Below are 22,373 nucleotides of genomic sequence, written 5' to 3'. Positions count from 1 at the left end.
TGTAGCTCTGGCTGTCCTGGAACACACTCTGTAGCCCAGGCTGGCCTCAAACTCAGAGGTCTGCCTGGCTCTGCCTCCCCAGTGCTGGGATTAAGGTGTGCACAGTCATGCCCAGCTTAACTTTTCTTATGTTATTGAAAATGCTTCTATTTTTAAGAGGACTTCACGTTAATGGTCTCCCCCAACCCCGCCCCGCCCCAGTACCCCCCCACTGCCTTCTCCTCCTTTCAGTGGGTCCAAGTAGTGTTTTTCTGATCTTTCTATAGACAGGGGGGTAGGGCCAGTTCACGGGGTCACTGTGGGAAGAGAATTCTCTCAAGTTCCAAGTTCTTATGCTTTGTTTCTGGCCTTGCGAGCTTTTAGTTTTTGTGCCATACGTTTGAGCCAAGTGAACCTGCGGCCCCTCTCTTGTACATATTTTAACAAACAAAACAGCCAAAAATGACTTGTGGGTTTTGTCTAGAATCTGGAATCAATCTGACTCTTTTTTTTCTTCTGGATTATTACATACCTTTCATGTTGTCTCTTCCTTGCCGCTTAGAAACATGTTCCTTTGACAAGGGCACATAGGAAAAAGCATTAGTGCTTAAACTACTATTCAAAAAAAGTGATCTTGACTGGTTTAAAACTCAGGGCTTGGCGCTGGAGAGATGGCTCAGCAATTAAGAGCACTGGCTCCTCTTCCAGAGGACCTGGGTTCAGTCCTTAGCACCCACACGGCAGCTCACAACTGTCTGTAACTCCAACTCCAACTCCAGGGGCCCTGACACCTTCACATAGACACATATGCAGGCAAAACACCAATGCTCATAAAATAAAAATCAGCTCAGATGTGCCCTTTCCACTTAATTAATGAGCAGCCACATCGCTGTCTTCATTTTTTGACAGATTTATTTTATTTATGTGTTTCTCTGTGTATGGGTACCCATGGAGGCCAGAAGAGGGCATCAGGTCACCTGGAGCTGGAGTTACAGGTGGCTGTGAGCCACCCCATGAGGATAGCAAGAACTTCGCCTGGGTCTTCTGCAAGAGCATCAAGTGCCCTTAACCCCCAAGTCATCCCTCCAGCCTCTGCCTCCGCCCTTTTACTCAGTTTAAGGCGATTTCAAGGCAAGCAGTGCCTGAGGAATGATCCACAGCTCAGCCTCTGGAGTCAGGTTTGGTCATCAAATGCCAGTCCCCATCGTATGATCAGAAGGCCAGTGATGGGCGGCTGATGTTCTTCCCATTAGCAGGCAGTTACTAAGTAACCAGAGTGATACTGGATGAAGCAATGAGGAGGAGCCAGGGGGTTCCCATGCATTCCAGTCAAGGATGGGTCCAGCACCAGGGCCTGACTGCTCTGGCCACCACACATGCATCTTGCCCCACTTCCGCCTTGGTTTTAGGCAGCCCTGGATTATCATCCTTTGCCCTATGACCTAAAAGCCTTGTTATCCCGGTTACTAGGTTACTAGACAGAGATAAGAAAGGTGAGAAATGACACCTGGGTGGTGAGTGTCACAAGAGGCTTTTGTCTGGGTGTTGGACCTGGATGGAGGGTGAATCGCTGGGCAGGGCTTGTCAGGAAAGGAAAGTCTGAAGTCCTATTTCAAAGGGACAGTTACTTTGCTTTAGCTGGAGATGGCCTGGCAGAAGCATCCAGAGCCTTAGGAAGGTGCTGGAGAGGAGCCACATTAAGGAATCGAGGCTTTAACTTGGAAGCCACTGGAGCAGACTGTGAAGGAATGTCAGCCTGGGAATGGTGACTATCAGATTACATTACTGAGAACAGTCACTTGGTCAACTCAAACCTTTTGCTTCCTGGGGTGCCCAGGACTCTGACTCCTCTATAACCACACTCTGTTCTTACACCAGAGTTCAGGCTTCTGATGACCCCTGTGTCACAGACCATAATGAGACTGGGGATTAGCGTGACCACTGCCGGGCCACTCCAGTGGAGTTCAGTACACCCAGAGTCCCTCTGGCTCACACTTGAGCAGCCCCTGTTTCATAAGGAGGAAAGATTGCAGTAGCTTCTGCATTGGGCAATACCAACCAAAGCTGCCTCTGGAAATATGCTTCGATTGTTGGTTAGAAACAGTGAGGCTAAGCCGTTGGTAAAGTGCCGCTAAAAACACAGCACAAAGTTTATGGACATGTATGTGTATATATTTTCATAGATATACATATGTGGGGGTGGCAGAGGGGTTCTAGTAGCGTCAATTCTCCTGTCCCCAGGCTTGCAAAGTGGACATGGTTGGCTAGTAGGGCTGAGGGATTTAGGTCATCAGGTTTCTGGCTCAGGGGGTACAGCAAAGGAGTCCTCCCTGAGAAAGAGTAAGAAAGTCCACATGGGCACAGAGGAGCTCCGCTGTGCCTTTTGGGATCTGGGTTTATGGGTGTGTGCCACCATAACCAGATTTAGCTTCTTTATAATTAAACTTTTTGTTTTGATGTAAGTTTCCATCAACACTCATTTGTAAGCAATTACAGAGAAAGCTCCCAGGAACCATTTGGCTCGTCTCCTCCCCAGAGGAGAACTGAGCTGACCCGGGGAACGGGGCACAGCAGGACATTGAGACCTGGAGGTGTACCAGGGCATTCTGCAGGGCCCAGGCACCCACCCCTCAACCCCTCAGTTGCCCTTCACTGCCAACTCACTGCCCTCCTGCTGGTCCCTCCTTAAGCTCATGAAGTCCCAGTCTGCTCTTTGTGCAGCATAATGCTGTCATTTCAGGGGTGTCCAAGACGGAGCATCACACACACAGCACGGAATATTCCCGGACTGCCTTTTTTCAGCTTCGGCTATCATGAATAGAGCTGCTGTGAGCATTTATGTGTGAGTTTTTTTGTGCAAACAGAAGTTTCCATTTATCTAGAATCAGTGCCCAAGTTGCTAGTGAGTGTGCATGCTTTTAAAATGTAAACTTAGCCAGGCGGTGGTGGCACACGCCTTTAATCCCAGCACTCGGGAGGCAAAGGCAGGCGGATCTCTGTGAGTTCGAGGCCAGCCTGGGCTACAAAGTGAGTTCCAGGAAAGGTGCAAAGCTACACAGAGAAACCTTGTCTCGAAAAACCAAAAAATAAAAAAAACTATGTAAACTTAGTATTGTAGTATGTGGGTGCGGAGTACAATTGCTCCATGGATTTGTTTTAGTAATAAGGAAAACATTATCATACAGCAATTTTTGCCTTCACACACAGTTCTACAGTATGAGGAGACTGGCCTAAAGCGGGCCTGTAGATTCTCTCTAGAAATTATTAGCATTTTCTTTTACGAGTATCAAGTAGTGTAGTTCAGTACTTCAGAGGAATGGGTGTCGGGGGCATCAAAGGTGGTCCATAGGCATGGGAACACAGTCAGTGGAGGGGATAACTGGTAACTCTGTGGCACAGGAGGAAAATTATGATTAATTGTTTATTTCAAACAGTGAGGAGAAGGGATTTTGAATATTAGCAACACTAAGAAATGCTAAGAGTTTGGGGTGGTAGATTTAGTGGTTACCCTGATCTGGCTGATGTGTGCGGTAAATGCATAACTGATGTCTTATTTGCGCACCTCAAAAAGATGTAGTCATTATTGTCCACTTAAATTCAAAAGAAACCTGTACACAAGTTTCTTAATTTTTTTTTAAAAGGCACTCTCTAACCTTATGTATAAATTCAGTTTGGGGTGCTGGCTTTCCCTAAAATATAAATATGCTGATATGGGGGGAGGGTCACTATTCATTCTAACTATTGCTGTACAGGTTCACTCCTAAGTCTAAGAGGGGACGGCTTATGGCCTTCTGATTGACGAACATATGAGTTATCACGTGGCCCTGCATCTCCAGGCACAGGTGTATTGCTCACAGATTAGCTTCCTGGGTGTTAGTGATTTCTCAGACACCTGATCCTGTCTACCTGTCTGCAAACCATCATCAGAAAGGCTGCAGATGCAAGGTTATCATCCGTAGCTGAGCAGCGTCCTGTCCTTGTGTGTTGCATGTGTCCTCGTTGATAACTAGGGTGGTGTGTGAATATGTTGTGTGTGTCCTCGTTGATAACTAGGGTGGTGTGTGAATGTGTTGTGTGTGTCCTCACTGATAACTAGAGTGGTGTGTGAATATGTTGTGTGTGTCCTCATTGATATTTAGGGTGGTGTGTGAATGTGCTGTGTGTGTCCTCATTGATATTTAGGGTGGTGTGTGAATGTGTTGTGTGTGTCCTCATGGATATTTAGGGTGATGTGTGAGTTGTGGCTAGAAGAGGAGGGCAGAGGGGCGACTGATTAAATTATGACATAATTATTAAATTATGTCAATCACTTCTAGAAGGGATTAAGGAAATTGCTTTCCTGTGGAGATTCTAGAATGGTTGGTTTCATTGGATGTTATTTTGTAGTAAAAATTGTCTTTCTCATTTCTACAGAAACAGTCTGTCACTCTTTATATTAGAGTCTATTCCCTCCGTGACATGTAAACTGCTCTCAGTCACTGCAGGTCATAAGCCAACCACTGAGGCAGGACATAAGGACCCTTCATAGCCCTGTTCTCTATTGCTGATCCCTGCCTCAGCCTCATTCAATTTGCGGGCTGCCCTATGCCAGCTCTCTCATGTGTATCTGCTGGCCCCTTGTCCACCATCTGCTTCACGTGGTTCCTTCCCATACTGGTAAATGCCCCGGTACAGCTGCTCATGGGTTTAGGTTGCCTGCTTCACTTTCCTTTCTCTCCGTGGATTGTCAGTTCTGGGGGGCACTGTTTAAGTCACCAGCATCTTCTCAGGGTAGACCTCATCCAGGGAAATCAGGGTAGGAACCTAGAGGCAGGAACTGGTGCTGAGACAATGGTGGACTACTGCCCACTGGTTTGCTTCTCCTTGCTTGCTCAGCCTGCTCTGTTATGCACTCCTGGGTCACCTACCCAGGGATGGTACCACCCACAGTGGGACGGGCCCTTTCACATCAGTGATTAATTAAGGAAATGCTCCCACAGACTTGCCTACAGTCCAGTTTTATAGAGGCATTTTCTCAACTCAGATTCCCTCCTCCCAGATATGACTAGGTTTGTGTCATGTTAACAAAAACCCACCAGCATGATGATGATGATGATGATGATGATGATGATGATGATGATGGTGATGGTGATGATGATGGTGATGATGATGATGATAAGATCCTTGTTGCTTGTAATGAAAGGAATCTGTTAATATCACTCTCTACTATAAAAACTTCCACATAAGCATGGAGAGCCATGTTCATGTGATATCCACACTATTCTAAGATTAAAAACAACTTGATTAAAGGTACAAGCCTTTAATCCAGGCAGTGGTGGCACACACCTTTAATCCCAGCACTTGCAAGGCAGAGGCAGGTAGATAACTGAATTCATAACCAACCTGGTCTGTAACCAGGTCTGCTAGAGCTACATAGTGAGACCTTATCTCAAAAAAGTGAAGCGAAACCAAGCAAAAACTTGAGGGTGGCTGGAGAGATGGCCTAGCGATTAACAATACTTGCTATTCTTCCAGAAGGTTTGAGTTTGATTCTCCTTACACACATCAGTTGGATCAAAACTGCCTATAATTCCAGGTGATCTGATACCCGCTTCCCACTTCCATGGACACACATACACACACACACACACACACACACACACACACACACACACACGCACACACACGCACACATGCACGCACGCACATGTGTACCAAGTGTTCTTAATGGCTGAGCCATCTCTCCAGCTCTTCTTTAGTGGTTTTTAAAAAGTGGTTTTTTTTGGCACATGCCTTTAATCCCAGCATTCAGGAGGCTGAGGCAGGTGGAGCTCTGTTTGAGGCCAGTCTGGTCTACATCATAGTGAGTTCCAGGACAACCAGAACTGCACAGAATAACTGTATCTCAAAACCTTTTGCACTGGCTCTGGCTTTTTGTCATCAGTTTTCTTGGGTGTCTGCATGGAGATCTGGTCATGGAGATGTTGGGACACTTCTCCATCCAGGTGACTCTGCCTTGGTGCTCAGGCTGGGTCATAGCTTGTGTGTTCACACCAATCCTGGCTTCTACCCTGTTCCTCTTCTCCCCCAAGCTATAATAAGCACACATGTTTCTAGACATTGTCAAATGACCCTTGGGAGGAAAACTGAGATCTGCTGCTTTAAAAGAAATTGCAGGCTATTATGAGATGAAGTTGCCATGATCCATTCTTCCTATGTTGATCATGGTAGGATTTTTTTTAATTCACTTCAGTTGGAAAAGGTAGGCTTTGTGGGTGATGTCTCCTAATGACATCAGTAAAAGGAATCTATTAATATTATTCTACACTGTAAAAATGGCCACAAAAGCTTGGGAAGAGGTGTTCTATGATATCTGTACTGCTTTAAGCTTAAAAATAAAGGGCCCAATTAATTAATTTTTGTTTAATCAGTATTGCCACGTCTTCTCTGCTTGCATACTGGTTTTTTAATCATGTTGATTGGTTTCTTGTGTTCCACTCTCTTGGCAGCCTGGTCGTCTCATGACCACTGGTTCATATTTCTTCTTCTGGGCTATTTTGCTCCAAGGCTCCATTTCTCTTAGTTGATTTCCTGTCTATTCCTCTTCCCCATTTTTCTTATTTCTCTGTTTTTTTAAATCCTTACAGTTATTTATTGTTTACATGTGTGTGCGTGTGTGTGTGCGTGTGTGTGTGCATGTGTGTGTGTGTGTGTGTGCATGCGCGCACACGCGCATAGAGATCATAGGACAACTTGGAGAGTTGACTTTCCCTTCTACCGTTACGTCCTCATGGCTGTCTGTCTGAACACTGCCTGAGGTCCCAGGATCACACTCAGGTCAGCTGATTGCTGACCCCGTTTTGTGTTTATTAGTCACACCACCTTCTCCTGGTGTTTGCTTTATTGATGTAACTCAGGTTTTTTTTTCTGACTTCTTTTAGAAAAAGATCTTATTATTAATATTGTAACACCCCCCTCCCCCGTTCTTCCAGAAACAGCTCTGGAAGAAAAGATCTTGTAAAAAGAACTATATCATTTAAACTTACAATTTCGTTTTTTGTTGTTTAGGAAGACTCTCAAAAAACCAATACCTGATTAATTGCTGTATATAAAAATGGCTTTTGATAGTTCAAGAAATACCGAGGGCCTGGGAGATGGCTCAGTCAGCCTAGTGCATAAATGTGAAGACCCGAGTTCAGATCCCCAGCACCCACTGAAAAGTTGTACATGGTGCATGCGTCTGTAACTCCATCCCTGGGGCCAGACGGACAGATGAGATGGATCCCAAGGCTTGCCTGCCGGCTGGTCTAAACAATCATGAGAAAGAACATAAAAGAAAAATAAGCAAGAGTGCAAGACACACTGAAGCCATCTTCTTTTGTCCCCATGTCCCCACATGCATGTGTACCCACACAGACGTGCACACAATAGAGAAATTCTTGAATGACATAGTGGGTCAGTCATTGATTTGAAATCCTCCCAAATTAAATCAGCTCTTTACTCATCCAGTAATGCATTCAGACAACACAGTGCAAGGAGTAGGCTCTGTCCCTCACCCCCATGGGGTTTCTTGTATGATGTTTACCTATCAGCAAGACTGTCCCAAAGCATCTGACCTAAAACAACTTTTTTTGTGTATGTCTTGGCCCTTCTTTCTGTTCCCTTGTGCCTTCATAGACATCAGTGGTACTATATATCTACTTGTGTCAGTTACTTTCCTCAAGAAGCAACTTAAGAGAAGAGGGTTTGTGCTGGGCTCACTGTACTGGGGTAGGTCCATCATGAAAGGGGCAACATGATGGCAGAATCATGATGTCAGATGACACGCACAGTCAGGAAACAGAGAGACATGAATGCTGGTGCTCACCTCCCTTTCTCCTTGTGCAGTCTAGAACCCGAGCCCAGGGAATGTGTGCTACCCCTTACGGTGTATCTTCCCACTTCTGCTTTACCCCTGTGGAAACTCTCACAGCGGTTGTTCCCCCTTCCTGGGCCCCATAGAGTTGATAGTCAATATCAACTGTCAGTCTTGTGCATTTGTTGACTTTGCCTGAGTTGGGATGTAAAATCTGTCCCCACTGCCTGTTACACACCAGGAAAAAAAAATTTCCTTGAATGGATTTTCTGAATTTCTAAGTTTATCGGACAGCTCTGTGGCTGGATCCTGGTCTAGGAACTTTGCCAGTGATAATACATCCCTGGAGAGGCAATGGTCCTCATCTTTCCCTCCAAGGAACGCTCTGGACCACTGCACTTCTTTCCTTTGAAATGCTCATGGCTTTGAGCATCTGCCACACTCTATCTTAACAAATGATCCTTTTATGTATTCCCAGCTCCTTTTAATTCTGTAACAGTTATCTCCCTCTGATTCTCTTATCCTGAGGTCATGAGAAAGAATCATTCTAATCCTCTGGATTTTCACACTCCTGGAATGGGTATTTGTCTGTATTCTGTCTACTATAGGCTGCTGGAAATAAGAGGAAGTCAGTGGTAGGGACTTTATGAATAATTGGAGGCCATTTTGTTTTTTAGGTTTTTGCTTTGTTTTTTGTTTTTCCCTGAGACTGTGCCTAGCTCTCATCTCTCATCTCTCATATGGGCTCATGCATTGCCTTGCTTTTCCCAATGAAATAAAAAGAGACAAAGAAGTATTTACATTTGACATGAGGATGTAGTCATTAATAAATATGCATATAGGTATGTGTGACTATTTAAAATGTATGTTATTTCTAGAAAGCAAAATCAATATAACACATAAAATTTTAATATTTTAATAATGTCTGCCTTCAGATTCTGGGATGCTTAGCATATGCAGAGTGACGAACTTTAAGAAGAAGTGTCTGCACTGGACAGGATCTGATGCTGGGGTAGGAACTGGTTGTGCTGCCTTTAAGACTGTCTTCTTTCCTGAAAGAGCTTTGGAGGTGACTTGTATAGAACTCGGAGGAGTTTTGAGGCTGCAGAGTCTGGAGCCGTTTCTCAGGGCTGCTTTTGACGGATACTTGAAGTTCTGAAGGCAAGGCCTCCTGAAAGACAACACAAACCCCTCCCGTCCACTCCTCAGCTGAGCAAGAGTTGGCCAGGCTAGGCAAGTTCTACCTTGCACCCTCATCAGCCCTCTCTGTAGAGTGCCCTGTCCACCTGGGGTGTTTCTGGAACACCTACCTGGATTGACATCCCAGAGGGAAGCAAGCTAGCGAAGGGCAGAGGGCTTTTCTAGGTTGCTCCAAGACTACATCCATTGCTGGCACATGTTTCTTGAATTTTCTTCCTTGGTGGTTATGACTCAGGCATGTGTTTCTTGTCTCTGGAATGTCCTTGTGAAAACAACCTTCAGAGTTGTTTTCCTGAATGTGGCTCACCCCATTTTTACTCCCTTAGCATCCCCAGGTCTCTGTCCAGCTCATGGTGTTCCTGTAGCAGGGTGGGCCCCTCCACCACCTGAGGTAGGGAAACCTGGCTCCCTCCTCAGGTGAATGTCTGCCAGACAGCATCTGGAAAGAGTGGTTCTTCCTCAGGAGGGAAGGGTGTGTCCCTCTACAGGCCTGGGGAATTTTCTCAGGGCTGGTTTGGACCAACTTTCTCAGTACATCTGGCATAAGTACCACTATTGAAGTTTATTTTTTCTCTAGAAAAATAAAGCATGCCATTTGTACCAAAACCACTGGATTGGCGTTTTTGTAGTTTCCAGTGTAAGAATGTACCATTTGTTGCAATGTAGACAGCTGGTTGATATTAAATCTCAAATCCCAAATCAAAAACTTCTTCAAACACGGCAGAAATGGCTTCATGTGAACGCATATGTACATATGTGTGTGTGAAGGCTAAAAGTTTCTCATGGTATTTATATTCTTTTTAAAATAACCTTTTGGCAGTTTTGTTTTATTTAAAGGAAGCTTGCATGGTTTAAAATCTATTAACTAGTAGGGGTTGAGAAAGTAGCTGAGTGGTAGAGCCCTTGCTAGACCTTGGGTTTGGTCCCCTATACTGCAAAACCAGACCCAAACTATGAATGCATAAATGAGGATATGGACTCGATAGGAGAATCACTTTCACAGGTACATTTATGTGTAAAGCAGGTTGAACTTGGTCAACAAACAGACCATAAGTTGCTGTGGTTAATTCTGTGATCACTTACAGTAGCTTCAGAAATATGTGCTGACCCCAATAATGAGCCACATAGTATTAGTGTCATTTGATGTACATGCTACCACTATACGTATGTATCACTCATTACTCTTGTTTGGAAGTATAAGGTATATCATCTGATAAAGAACACATGCATGTTACATGTCTTGATGGAGAGGGAATACTGGTTACATTTTCTAAATATTGATGTAATGATTTATGGCAGTCTTGTAGCGGATGGAGGGAATATTTACTTGATTAATACTTAATGAGTATAACTTAATATAACACCTAAAGAACTTGACTGTGAAGCTTTGAAGCTACCAGATGATCCAGAATAAAGCTGTAGGGAGACCAAGTTCCTGTCTTTCAAAACAAAACAAAAAAGACAACAACAACAACAACAAAAAAAACCTAGTCTATCTATCTATCTATTTATTTATTTATTTATTTATTTATATTAAATTGTTTTGCCGGGTGGTGGTGACGCCCATCACTTAGAAGGCAGAGAGGCAGGTGGATCCCTGTGAGCTTGAGGCCAGCCTGGTCTACAGAGTGAGTTCCAGGACAGCCAGTGCTATGCAGAGAAACCTTGTCTTGAAAAAAAAAAATGTTTTTTAGACTTACGTTTTTGTTTTATATGAGTGTTTTGCCTGCCTGTATGTATATGTACCACCTTGTGCCTGGTACCCTTGGAGTTCCGAAGAGGGCATCAGATCACCTGGGACTAGAGTTATGGATGGTTGGAAGTGTCTGTGCAGGTTCTGAAAACCAAACCTGGGTCCTTCACAAGAGCAAGAAGTGCCCTTAACCACTGAACCATTTCACCAGCCCATGCTTAGTTCCCTGATTTATACCCATTAAAGAACGGTGTAGAGGAATGAAATATGAATTTAAAGGTACTGTGAGTCCCCAAGGATGATTGATACTTGACATATAATGTCTTCTAAAGTTTACTAGCAGCTGTCAAAATAATTTCTTCCTTTAGAAAATATATAGATGCCATAAAGAAGATGGGGGAAAAAATGTGTTTCTAAAATGTCGACTGTTTGTACTGAGGTTGTTTTACCAGTCTGGGCACCTCTGAAGAAGTCGTCTACTGAAGACTAAACAGTTAAATTCATTCTTACCCTCAGGTGTTCACCTACAAGCAGAGCACAATCACCCACCAAAAGGTGACCGCCATGCACCCCATGAATGAGGAGGGCGTGGATGACATGGCCTCCCTGACCGAGCTCCACGGAGGCTCCATCATGTACAACTTATTCCAGCGATACAAGAGGAATCAAATATATGTAAGTTCCGCCTGCCGTTCCTCAGGGTAAGAGGTGTGCTCGCCCAACCTTCACAAGCCCTGGTATCCATCCCCAGCACTCCGCCCCCCATACACAGAGGCCCCTCAAGGTGGAGTGTTCTGGGGTTTTTTCCCCCACTTCCAAAGAATATGTCCTGCCATTGGAGTGCCTCTCATTAATTTCTGAAAAACTATGTTTTGTAAAGTTTTGCCCAGTTAGAAACTTGAGAGAAAAAAGCAGATTCTCCTCAACTTCCTGTTGAGGGGTCCTCTGCAGTTTGAAGTGACTCACCCTCTTGCTTCTTGTGAAGACACACATTGTGTCTTGGTGCTAAGTGTTCTTTTATGAAAGAAATCATATATGATCCTTTGCCTTCCTCAACTAAGGACATGCCAGCACCCCCCATCAAAGCTTCTTTATCTTCCCTTTGACTTTTTCGGGTTTTGTGAATTTTTTGTGGCCATTTCTGCCTCTAGCGTCCATCCTGGGGTGCTACTGGCCTTCATGGAAATGTACCTTTCTAAGTTGCGGGGTTCCTCTTTGCTGTTTTCGGTGGAGACGTGCAGATACAAAGCCTTTGTATACCCTTGTCCTCACTGCTTTCATGAAATGGGATTCAACCTATATGATAAGTAATATGGAATGTAAGGATGAAAAAGTAGGGCTGGAGAGATGGCTCAGCGGTTAAGAGCACTGACTGCTCTTCCAGAGGTCCTGAGTTCAATTCCCAGCAACCACATAGTGGCTCACAACCATCTGTAATGAGATCTGGCACCCTCTTCTGTGTACATAATAAATAAATAAATCTTAAAAAAACAAAAAACAAAAAAAATTGCAAATAAAAATGAAGAAGTAATATGGACAGTTCACTTTCAGGCTGCAGAGATGGAGCAGCAGTTAGAAGTGCATGCTAGTCTTTGAGGGGACCCAGGTTCAGTTGCTGGCACCCAGGTCAGTCAGTTCACATGAGGGTTGACACCCTCTTCTGGACTCCGAGGGCACCTGCACTTACATGTGCAGATACAGACACATATATATGCATATAATTAAAAATAAGATAAATCTTAAGAAATTCATTTTTCTAATAGCTTTCTGAAATTGAAATACAGACACTGCACTCACATTTGCATATACTCAGATACAGACACATACATATACACATAATTAAAAATAAAATAAATCTTAAGAAATTCATTTCTATAACAACTTTTTGAAATTGAAAAACAGACATTATCCTACCGATCAAGATTCATTGCCCTACACGTATCATCCCCTTTTCTGTCTGTCTGTTAGCAAGTTTTTAAAAAGTAAAAATGGAGGCAGCTGCTTAGACATTTTTTGGTATCAAATTCAATTTCATGTCATTTTCTTTTGAAAACTAATATAATACTCTTGAAATTCTTGGACTTATAGTAATTTTTGTGCCATAGGAGTTATGCTTGACGCTGCCAATGTTTCTGGAATTCTGGTTATTGTAATTTTCTTATTGTAATGATTTTGATCTTTGATTGGTGGTGACAGAAGCATGTGTGGTCCTCATTGTCTATGCTTAGGTGGAGGAAGGGGTAAGATACAGGAGAAACTAGAGACATGTGGGTGTAATGCTCAGTTTTCTTTAGTGTGAAGAAAGGTATGTTTGTTTGCCTTCCTTTACACTGTGAAAGTGTCTGTTGTTTGCTTGTTTTGGTTTTTCGAGACAGGGTTTCTCTGTGTAGCTTTTGGAACCTGTCCTGGAACTCACTCTATAGACCAGGCTGGCCTCGAACTCACAGAGATCTGCCTGCCTCTGCCCCCCGAGTGCTGGGATTAGAGGTGTGCCCCACCGCCGCCCAGTGAAAGTGTCATTTTTGCCAGGTTGACCCGCTGTTTGCCATGTACTCTCAGACAGCCTGCAAAGAGGAACCCAGTTGCATCCCAGTCCCCTGACTATGAGCTTGCTGACCCCGTCTTCAGATTGCAGTGTTTTCCGTATGCCCCTCAGAAGAGGTGGCATTCATACAAGTTTGTGTAAAAGTAGCCACATTATTTGCACTTGGCACACACTGGTGGTGTGCATTCATTCTTTTCTTCTCAGCAGTGAGTTGAGAGCATGCATGCCAGCCACTGCCCTGTGTGTTTTCATTTTTAACACTGAGATCTGTCACGCACTTGCTAGGTTTTCTAATGACTTACGTTGCCTTCTTTGACCCAAGGATGCCGGCAAATGCCTAATAATTGTGCAATAAGCGTTTGAAAGGTGAATGCCATGCACATTACAAATAGTCTGTTCTAACTGATACTAGAACATGAAGTTTGATTTTTTTTTGAAAAATTTTTAATGTAATATGCCTCTTGCACTTGTTTCTGAACTCATGCTCTTCTGATATAAGAAAATAGATGGACATTCGTATTACACATTTTCAGCCGATAAGACAGTTGGTCAGTAGGTCAAACCTATCCCAGGGCTTTTAAAAGCAGAGCCTTCTAAAAAAGATTTTTTTTTTCACTCTCTTCTCTCTTTTCATGATAATAATGTTAAACCTGATAGCTAAATTGCCCAGTAAATCTTTGAATAAGATCTTGGTCCTGTTTTTTTAATGTAAAGTTCTTTTCCATCTCTTTTGAGGGAAAAGTACACGGTTTTTTCGTATGGAACTTGCAGTAAAGTTAGTTAATTATGCCCCAGTGTGCTTTCTTTTTGAGATGTACTTAACTGTCTTATTGCCCAGAAAGGACACACGGTGACTTTGTCGTTGCTGTGCTGTTGGTGGGAGGTACAGTCCCTGTGAATGCTCCAATGGAATCAAACTGCTCACAGTCAAAAAGGACACCACTTCGTCTGCGTCTCAGCTCTGTGTAATGCCTGTTTATATCTTAATACGTTTGGTGGGGGGGTTCTCTGAATTTTGCTAAGGCTGTTGTCTTAATTTTCTCTTCCGGATGTAACACAGTGCCATAGTTATGCTCAATCAAAACAGCTCATCTGTCTAGTTACAGTGTGTAGGCATGATGGATAAAAGCCGCCTCACAAGCTGAAATAAAGGTATCTGCAGGCCTGCACTGCTTTCTGGGGGCTCTAGGGGTATCCATTTCCTGTTCATTCCCCTTGCTGGCAGAATTCAGTCATGTGCAGTTGTAGACAGAATCTGTTCTTTATTCCTGACGGGCATCTGGAGGGAATTCCCAGCTTCCAGAGCCTCCTACATTCCTTGTTTCCATAGTTTGTAGCTTATAAATCCTTCTGTGGCTTCATGTCTTTCCTCTGGTCACATGGTCATTCTCTCTCTCTCTCTCTCTCCCCCACCCTGAGGAAAGGTGACAATTTTTAAGTGTCATGATTAGATCAGAGCCAGGGAGCCAGGAGATAGCTCAGTCAGGGATATGCTCTCTGAGTAAGCATAAGGACCCTAGTAAAAGCCGGCCTGCAACTGTAACAGCAGTGCTGGGTGGGAGAGCAGACAGACAGATCCCTGAGGAGTGATTAGCAACCAGCCCAACTGAGTCAGCAGTTTCTGGGTTCTCAAAGACAGAGTGAAAAGTGATTTAGGGAGGCAGCTGATGCCAACCTCTGGCCTCCTCATGTACATACACACGTGTGCATATGCCCCTGCCCGTGTGCATACATGAACACACACATACATATACACCCCCACGATTTTATTATAAAATTAAACCAAATCAAATAAGCAGAACCCCCTGGTAATGTGCCTAGCTGCATTCACAGTCATACCTATGGAGTCTTGTCACTACGGACATTTATAATCACAGTTTCTAGGGATGAGTGTGGGTCTGGTTCTTTGGGGAGGAACCGGTGTTCTGCCTTCCATTAATAAAAAGGGACTCCTGGTACTAGGCCCCGTTCACGCCGATGTCCTGCTGTGGCTTTCTGCTCTGAGTTGGTGGTAGGAAAGACCACCTCCAGCAAAGAAGTCTGCTGTTCTTTGCTCTCTGCTCGCAAGGACTTTATCCAGAGAAAACTTGTTTTTCCTACCATTTACCATCCACTATGGAAAGAGGTAAAGAATATCTTTTAAAAAAAAAAAAAGGGTTTGAGACTAAGCAAATGAGCATTAAGCCCCACTTTTCTTCACAAGCCCCTTCAGCTCTACATGGCTAATTTAATCTTTCAGAATCTCCCTTTTTTATAAATTGTTTTTGTAAAGGTCAGATATCATAGCCCTCTTTTTGTTAGAGCTGTTTTGAAATAGAATAATAGAATGCTTCAGAAACTTTAACTGTTGTATTTTCTTATCCAACTTATTCATCTCATACCAACAAGTTTTTATTTAGAAGGCTCCAGCCTGGAACTTGGCGCCATGTTCAGGGGGCATTTGGAAGATGTTTAGAGCATGTCCCTGGCCTCAGCTTGCAGTTTCGCAGGAAAGAAAACCCAGAGCTAACTGACAGCATGCACACTGAGCAACTGAAGATCAGCCCTCACTGGGGGACGGAAGATGTGAGTGCGACACAGTCTTCATTTGGACCTTGTCGCTGGAGCCTCCGAATGACCTGTGTCCCTTAACTCCTCCTGTGGGAGAGGGCGTATCCCTGCCCTGGGAAAAGAGCAGCTGAGCAGCATTTTTCTCTAGTGTCTGCAGGCCCCAGGGCTCTGTTCTGCCACTGGCATGTTTGACTCCATTACCCTCCAGAATCAGCTCCATTCTTCCTGACATTGCCCATGTGCAAGCCCTGATTTAGACTCCAATACTGGATTCCTTTCCTGGAACTCCAGACCCTTCTGTGTCAGGGGCTTTACCTCATCTGCCTTCTCATCCTCTCCTGCTCTTCACTGTAGCTCCTCACTGTGGCCCTGGCTTCCAGTCTGGGCCTCCTTGACATATGCCTACTAGTCTTCATTGATGGTCCTTGGATGGAGGTGGGGGTCTGAGGAGGGCCTCTCCTCCCTGGTCCCATCCCTTCCCACCTCCTGATGAAAACTGATGAACATATCCCACAAAGATGAAAGTTAGGTTGTATTGTGAGGGCCTCACTAAATGGAGAGAAAGTTGACTGTGACTCTAGAACCAGGTGTTTGCTGGGAAATTAGCTGGGATAGACATCCAAGGTTAGAAAACCCTAAAGCATTTGTTTTCAACGGAATAACTGTCTCTCTGGGATATTTGACAGTATCTGAAGACATTTTTATTAATTATTATAGGCAAGTTGAGAAATGCTAATGATCTCTAGCCACTCAAGGCCCGTGAATGCTTCCTACCAACCTCTACAGCCTCTACCACAGGGAATTATCTGCCCAACTTGTCACAAGTGTCAAGATTGGGGACCCCCACCCCCACCGCCATCATGCTGATCTGGAAAGTGTGCAGTTGATGGCATAAAGTCCACATTACCTCTATTAAAATTTGTAAAAAGTGACTTTGCCTGGACAGTTGATAGGGATCTGATCTGCCACCCAAGAGTGTTTGAATAATTCAGCCTTGAAGAGACGGGGATTTTAGACCAGCATAGAGATGGAAATAAGGCCTTAGGTAACAAGCAGACAAGAGAGCAAAGGAAGGATTCCCAGCTTGTGACATGATGGCAGGGCAGCCTGACACCAAGTGTTGGCAGCCCCTCAAGGAGACGAGAAAGGGTTTGTGGGTTTTGGAGGCCTGTCCTACTTGTCCCTGGAGTCTGGATCATCTCAGATTGTCTAGCATCTGAACAGTGTTGACTGGAGCGGATGAGTTTCCCCTGATTCTGGCAGTAAGCTCCGTGTCCAAGTGCAGGCGGGGACTGCCAGCTCGGTGGTGTGGCAGCTTTGCCTGCTGCCAGATGGAGGAGACGCACATTCCCTCCATTACAGCGTCTGTCAGTTCTGAGTTAGTGTTCCGGAGGAGACTCCTCTCCCAGCCACTACGGAATGGCTCCAGACCACATCACTGGAGCCGTAGGGAGCCTGCATTTATGGTGTTGAGGAGGGCCCCAGAGGAGGCCGTGTGTGTGTGTGTGTGTGTGTGTGTGTGTGTGTGTGTGTGTGTGTGTGTGTGTGTTCTGCCCAGTTTGTTGGTCTTGCTGAACAAACAGCAGCAGAGATCAGAATCAAAGGAGCTGGTTGAAGAGTCAGATTGTGTCTAAAGATACATGCTCTGTGAGCAGGGAAGACGCCCTACTGCTCATTCATTTTTAGCTCTTTCAAAAATAGCCCTTCTTGGTTTAGGTGGTATTTCAGCTCCAATATGTAAAGGTGTGCATTGTTCCTGAGTTACTTTTGAAGCTTGCTTCTGGAAGAAAGATGCACTAATGGAGAAGTTCTGGCCAGTCAGTGGCCTGTTGATTTTAGCAGACAGTGAGTGACGTGGCGTTCGCCTCTGGGAAACCATGAGTGATGTGAATGAAGATGGACATGTCCTGTCATGGAGGTTTCTGTTTGGGGCACACCATAACCAAAATTTGTGTTTCATTTCCACAAGCTGAGTCTTCCCAAAGTAGAGCTTTTAGTTCGCTTCCGTCTATTGTCAAAGCCAGTATCAAAAATCTCTACTTGCCACACATTTCAGGAGGGCCTAGAGCTTGGACGTTCAGTCGGATTTGGCATGTGGCACACACCAGGAACAGCTGTGTGGTGTGGTTTGTGAGGAGGCTCTTGTTTTCTGACTTTTTTTTTTCACCCTTACTTGAAATCAAGATTTGTGTTGCCAAGATGTAATTGTAACCATCTGGCTGGTTCTGTATATTCACAAAGTTTACTCAACTGTGCCCTCAAGTCGCCACTATCCACATCCGCACACGGTGGCGGCGACTATGGACCTGTGTTTTTGTGACGTTCCACACACACTCTGACTCTGCCTTTGGTTCGGACTCCTTTCAACAGGAAGGGAATTTGAAACATAAATTCCTTCCCAGGAAATGGGGACACTGAAACTTCTAAACCTGGGTACTGAGTTTCAGCTCTTGCGATGTTAGTGTCTTTTAAAAACATGTTTAACATCTAATGTTTTGTTTTTGTTTAAAAGTGTTTTCACTTTTTGCAAACAGACCATGGCAAATGGTTTTCTTACACAGAAGGACTGAGCAAAGAGCACCCTTGAACAGAATGAAAGCGTGGGTATGTCGAGGAGGATGTTTGCAGTGTATGTCCGCAGGACATCCATATCAGTTTAGCCCTGCCTGACTGTCGGGCTCTGTGCTGGGCTCCAGAGTTGCAGAATTCCTCTTGTTCACAGTAACCTTTGTTGAAAGATTGCGTAAGTGGAAGGCACTTAATTGATTGTTGAGGACAGACGTTAGCAAACCATGGACTGCAGCTCGGGGAGACAGTGAGTGAGCTGAAAACACTGAGACCAGTGGCTGATCTCAGGATGAGGAGGCAACAGCGGTCCTCAGCCACGATGCTAGCTGCATGAGTTTGGAGCATTTGTGGGGACGTTTGGCTAAGGAGGAAAGCAGCTCTCGTGGCAGCATTGGAGTGTGTACAAAGATGCGCTTGAGGCATTTATCCAACGCAGACCATTCAAAACACCGGAACAAAGGCTGCAAACCCCTGATCAGCAAAGTGCCCAAGACCAGAGTTAATGAACTTCATTGAACTCCTGAGAAATGATGGCAGAAGCTAGACACGAGTTGTGGGGAAACTCTGGCAACAAAATTTTGGCTAACGCTAGGATGTGACAGATCTGGGGGAAGAGTTGACCAGTAAACCAAACTGGAAATGGTGATGTCTTTGTCACAGAGAGTCAGGGAAGCAGAATCCAATTCTTTAGTCACAATAGCTGGCAGGAAGGCTGCATTTACTTTTTAAAAAATTATAAATTTTGTTTATTTAATTTATTATGAGTCTCCTGTTCTCTCTCTCCCTCTCTCCCTCTTCCCCCCATCTGTGTGTGTGTGTGTGTGTGTGTGTGTGTGTGTGTGTGTGTGTGTTCATGCACATGCATGCCATCATGCCATGGTGCACATGTGGAGGGCAGAGGATAACTTGTAGGAGTTGATTGTCTGTTTCCACCATGGTCCTGGGGATCAAACACAGGGCACTAGGTTTGGTGGCCAGTGCCTTTTTTCCTGAGCTGTCTTGTTGACTCTAAAACTCTGACTTTCTATAAGATCACTGGTTGCCGTTTGGCTAGGTCTGGTGCTGTTGTCGAGGTGTGGCTCTGTGGGAGGAGACAGGTGCTCAGGAGAGGCTAGCCACGTTGGATTTGAGCCATCTGTGGGGCATCCGCAGGAAGAAGTGCGGCAGTCCATTGAGGAAATGAGTCTCAAACTGAAGTCCACGCAAAGTAAAGATTTAGAAAGTGAACCACCGCCATATTGAACTGGGATGACTGCGAGAGGAGAGCGAGAAATGGTGGGTGGAAAATAAATCTGAAAGAAGTGATTTCCTCCTCTTGACAGTTCCTGCCTACAGGAAAATAGCCCATAGCACAAACTGTAGATAACCAGTTTCTGTGGTACGTTTCGGCCTACTTGACCTCTGTCCAGCCCTGCAGGGCCACAGGTGAAGAGAGTTCTTAGCAATGACAATAATAAACTCCTGACTCATGGAGCGCTTCCGGATAGTAACCACGTATGGTAACGGAGAGGGCCAGGCTATAGCTGATCAGAATCTTGGTCTAGAGATGTTAAGCCACGGATCAGGGAGCGTGGCACTAGAGCTGAGGACCAGGTGTTTGCACTTCTCTAGACCCTGCTGTCCAGATTAGCTGTTCCGTTGGGGGGAGTTCTGACATCCCACATGGCTACCTCCTCGTCTATAACTCAGTGCAGCTAAAGCCTTTGGGTCCTGCAAGATTTTTAAAATTATACTTGATTTTACTATAAGATGGGAAACACCCTTCCTAGAGCTACTACAGTACCGAGCCAATGTGTGGAGTGGACATAACAAGCTACTCCATTTTCCTTCTCTAAAAATACACTTAATATTTCATTCTTAGATAGAGGGGTGCATCCAGTATTAAACTGACAAGAACAATGACTCCACTTGATCTCAGTCAAAAGGCCAAGAAGTTCTGTGCATGACTAAAAAAATAAAAACAAAACACTTTATTAAGATATACAGGGGCTGGAGAGATGGCTCAGTGGTTAAGAGCACCGACAGCTCTTCCAGAGGTCCTGAGTTCAATTCCCAGCAACCACATGGTGGCTCACAACCACTTGTAATGAGATCTGGTGCCCTCTTCTGGCCTGCAGGGACACATGCAGGCAGAATACTGTATACATAATAAATAAATAAATCTTAAAAAAAAAAGATATACAACGTGGTGTTTTGATATACACATATACTATGAAATCAAATTAAATTTTTGATGGGTTAGATATAGGTACATTCTGTTTTTGCAAGCCCTGAATTTTGATAGATTTGGTGTTGAAGAAACACAATGAGTTTCTTTTAGCATTTTTAGGCGACATGTGCAGAGGGCTGTTCCGAATTATTAAAATGGGCAAGGAAGTAATGTTTTTCAGGGTAAGTTATGTGGAACTCTTCTGGCAAGAAAGTTTACATGCTTCAAAAATAGGATGTATTTTCTATTTCTGAACAGCCATAAAAATGACTGTGCTGTGTAGTGCTGTGGAATGCTTTGGAATCCAACATGCAGAAGCTGGCACCTGCGTGTGTCCAGCCTTAAGCTGCAGAGTCATCATGGCCATTTTTGGAGCAGTAATAATACCTTTTTATAGAGTGCAGACTGATCAAAGCTCGCAAGCCGTGCTGCTTCACAGCTGTTAGGGTCTTTACAGTGCTGGGCCTTGTCCCTTCCGCCCCACTTGGTAGCACACGCCAGCCCCTTCCTTCTCCCTCCACCTGCCAGTTTGACTTGGCTCCCTGCTGCATTTCTCTGACTAGTTACTGACCTTCTAAAGACACAGCCTGGGATTCAGAGACCAAATCATGTTTGCAAAGGGTGGCCTCCTTAACTGGGGGGCCGTCTTTGACCATGATTATTTTGGCTAGTTTTCAAACCCTGTAAGTTGTTGTTATTTTGGGTAGACTATTGTGAACAAGGACTGGAGTGGTTGTCTCAAAATATGCTTCCACTGTGAGGTTCAGAAGTGTGCTTTGGTACCTATGCTGGCACAGACAGTTAAAGTTTTCGTCTTTCTGTGGACAGAAGCCATTGTTCTGAGAATGCGGTCACATATCACTGAATGGTGGGGATGATGTCTGAGAAAGGATCCAGGCAGTTTGGTGATTACGTGGACACCAGCGAGTGCGCTAACAGAGAGTGAGAGCACCGTGAAGCCCCTCTTGTATATACAGCCCATTCCTTGACTCAAGTGTTCTGTAGTTGAGTAGGGTGTTATATGGCCTTTTCAGAGGTAGGATGGAGAGAGGGAGACTGGGAATTATGGAGAAACAGCTTGTGGAGATTGAATCCAAGTATGGTGAGGCCCTGAGCAAGGCAGTATCTTGGATGGATTCTAGATGTAAGTCAAAAAGAGCATATAAAACAGGGACTCTGGCTGAGCTGAGCTCTGTGTGTTGGCGGTAGAGACCATTGCTGTTAATCCACAGTGTGGTATCTGTCAAAACCTGATTCCCATCCTTAACCCTACTCACCTACCAAGGAACTGTAGAGGTGTCGTCTTCATGTCATGGAAGATGTTAAAGTGGCGGCCTCTGCCTGCCTACATGGAAGAATCTTGTTTAGCAACTAAAGGCTGATGATATGCCTGGTGTCTTAGTTACTATTGCTATGAAGAGACACCATAACCAAGACAAGCCCTAGAAAGCATTTAATTGGGGCTTGCTTACAGCTTCAAAGGATTAGTCCATTGTCATCGTGGCAGGGAGTGTGGTGTAGATAGGCAGGCATGCTGCTGGAGAGAGGTACCTGAGAGCTTTACATCCTAATCTGCAGGCCACAGGCAGAGAGGTGGAGAGGGAGGGAGTTAGGAGAGAGAGATTAATAGAGACAGACAGACAGACAGATAGACAGATTGAGACTCAACCTGTTGTGGGTTTTTGAAACCTCCAAGCCTACTCCCAGTAACACACCTCCTTCAACAAGGCCACACCTCCTTCAACAAGGCCACACCCCCTAGTCCTTCTAAACAGTTCAACAACTAGGGGCTGAG

General features: G+C 44.6%; 1 protein-coding gene and 1 non-coding gene across 2 annotated transcripts in view; one reads left to right on the top strand and one right to left on the bottom strand.

The window, feature by feature from the left end:
- Positions 1 to 22,373, top strand: part of Myo10 (myosin X) — a 212,592-nt gene that overhangs the window by 81,907 nt on the left and 108,312 nt on the right. The window contains exon 3 of the mRNA XM_052743059.1: positions 11,223 to 11,381. Within this exon, the coding sequence (XP_052599019.1) occupies positions 11,223 to 11,381 (159 nt within the window). The remainder of the gene's footprint in view (positions 1 to 11,222; positions 11,382 to 22,373) is intronic.
- LOC128113865 (U2 spliceosomal RNA) lies at positions 20,119 to 20,307 on the bottom strand. The gene has a single exon (XR_008219675.1). It is a non-coding gene; the product is annotated as a U2 spliceosomal RNA (small nuclear RNA).

This window comes from Peromyscus californicus, unplaced genomic scaffold (assembly GCF_007827085.1).
Source record: "Peromyscus californicus insignis strain IS unplaced genomic scaffold, ASM782708v3 Scaffold_18__1_contigs__length_77618521, whole genome shotgun sequence".
Taxonomy (NCBI): domain Eukaryota; kingdom Metazoa; phylum Chordata; class Mammalia; order Rodentia; family Cricetidae; genus Peromyscus; species Peromyscus californicus.
The sequence above is the reverse complement of the archived record's forward strand: the minus strand, read 5'-3'. Positions and strand labels throughout refer to the sequence as shown.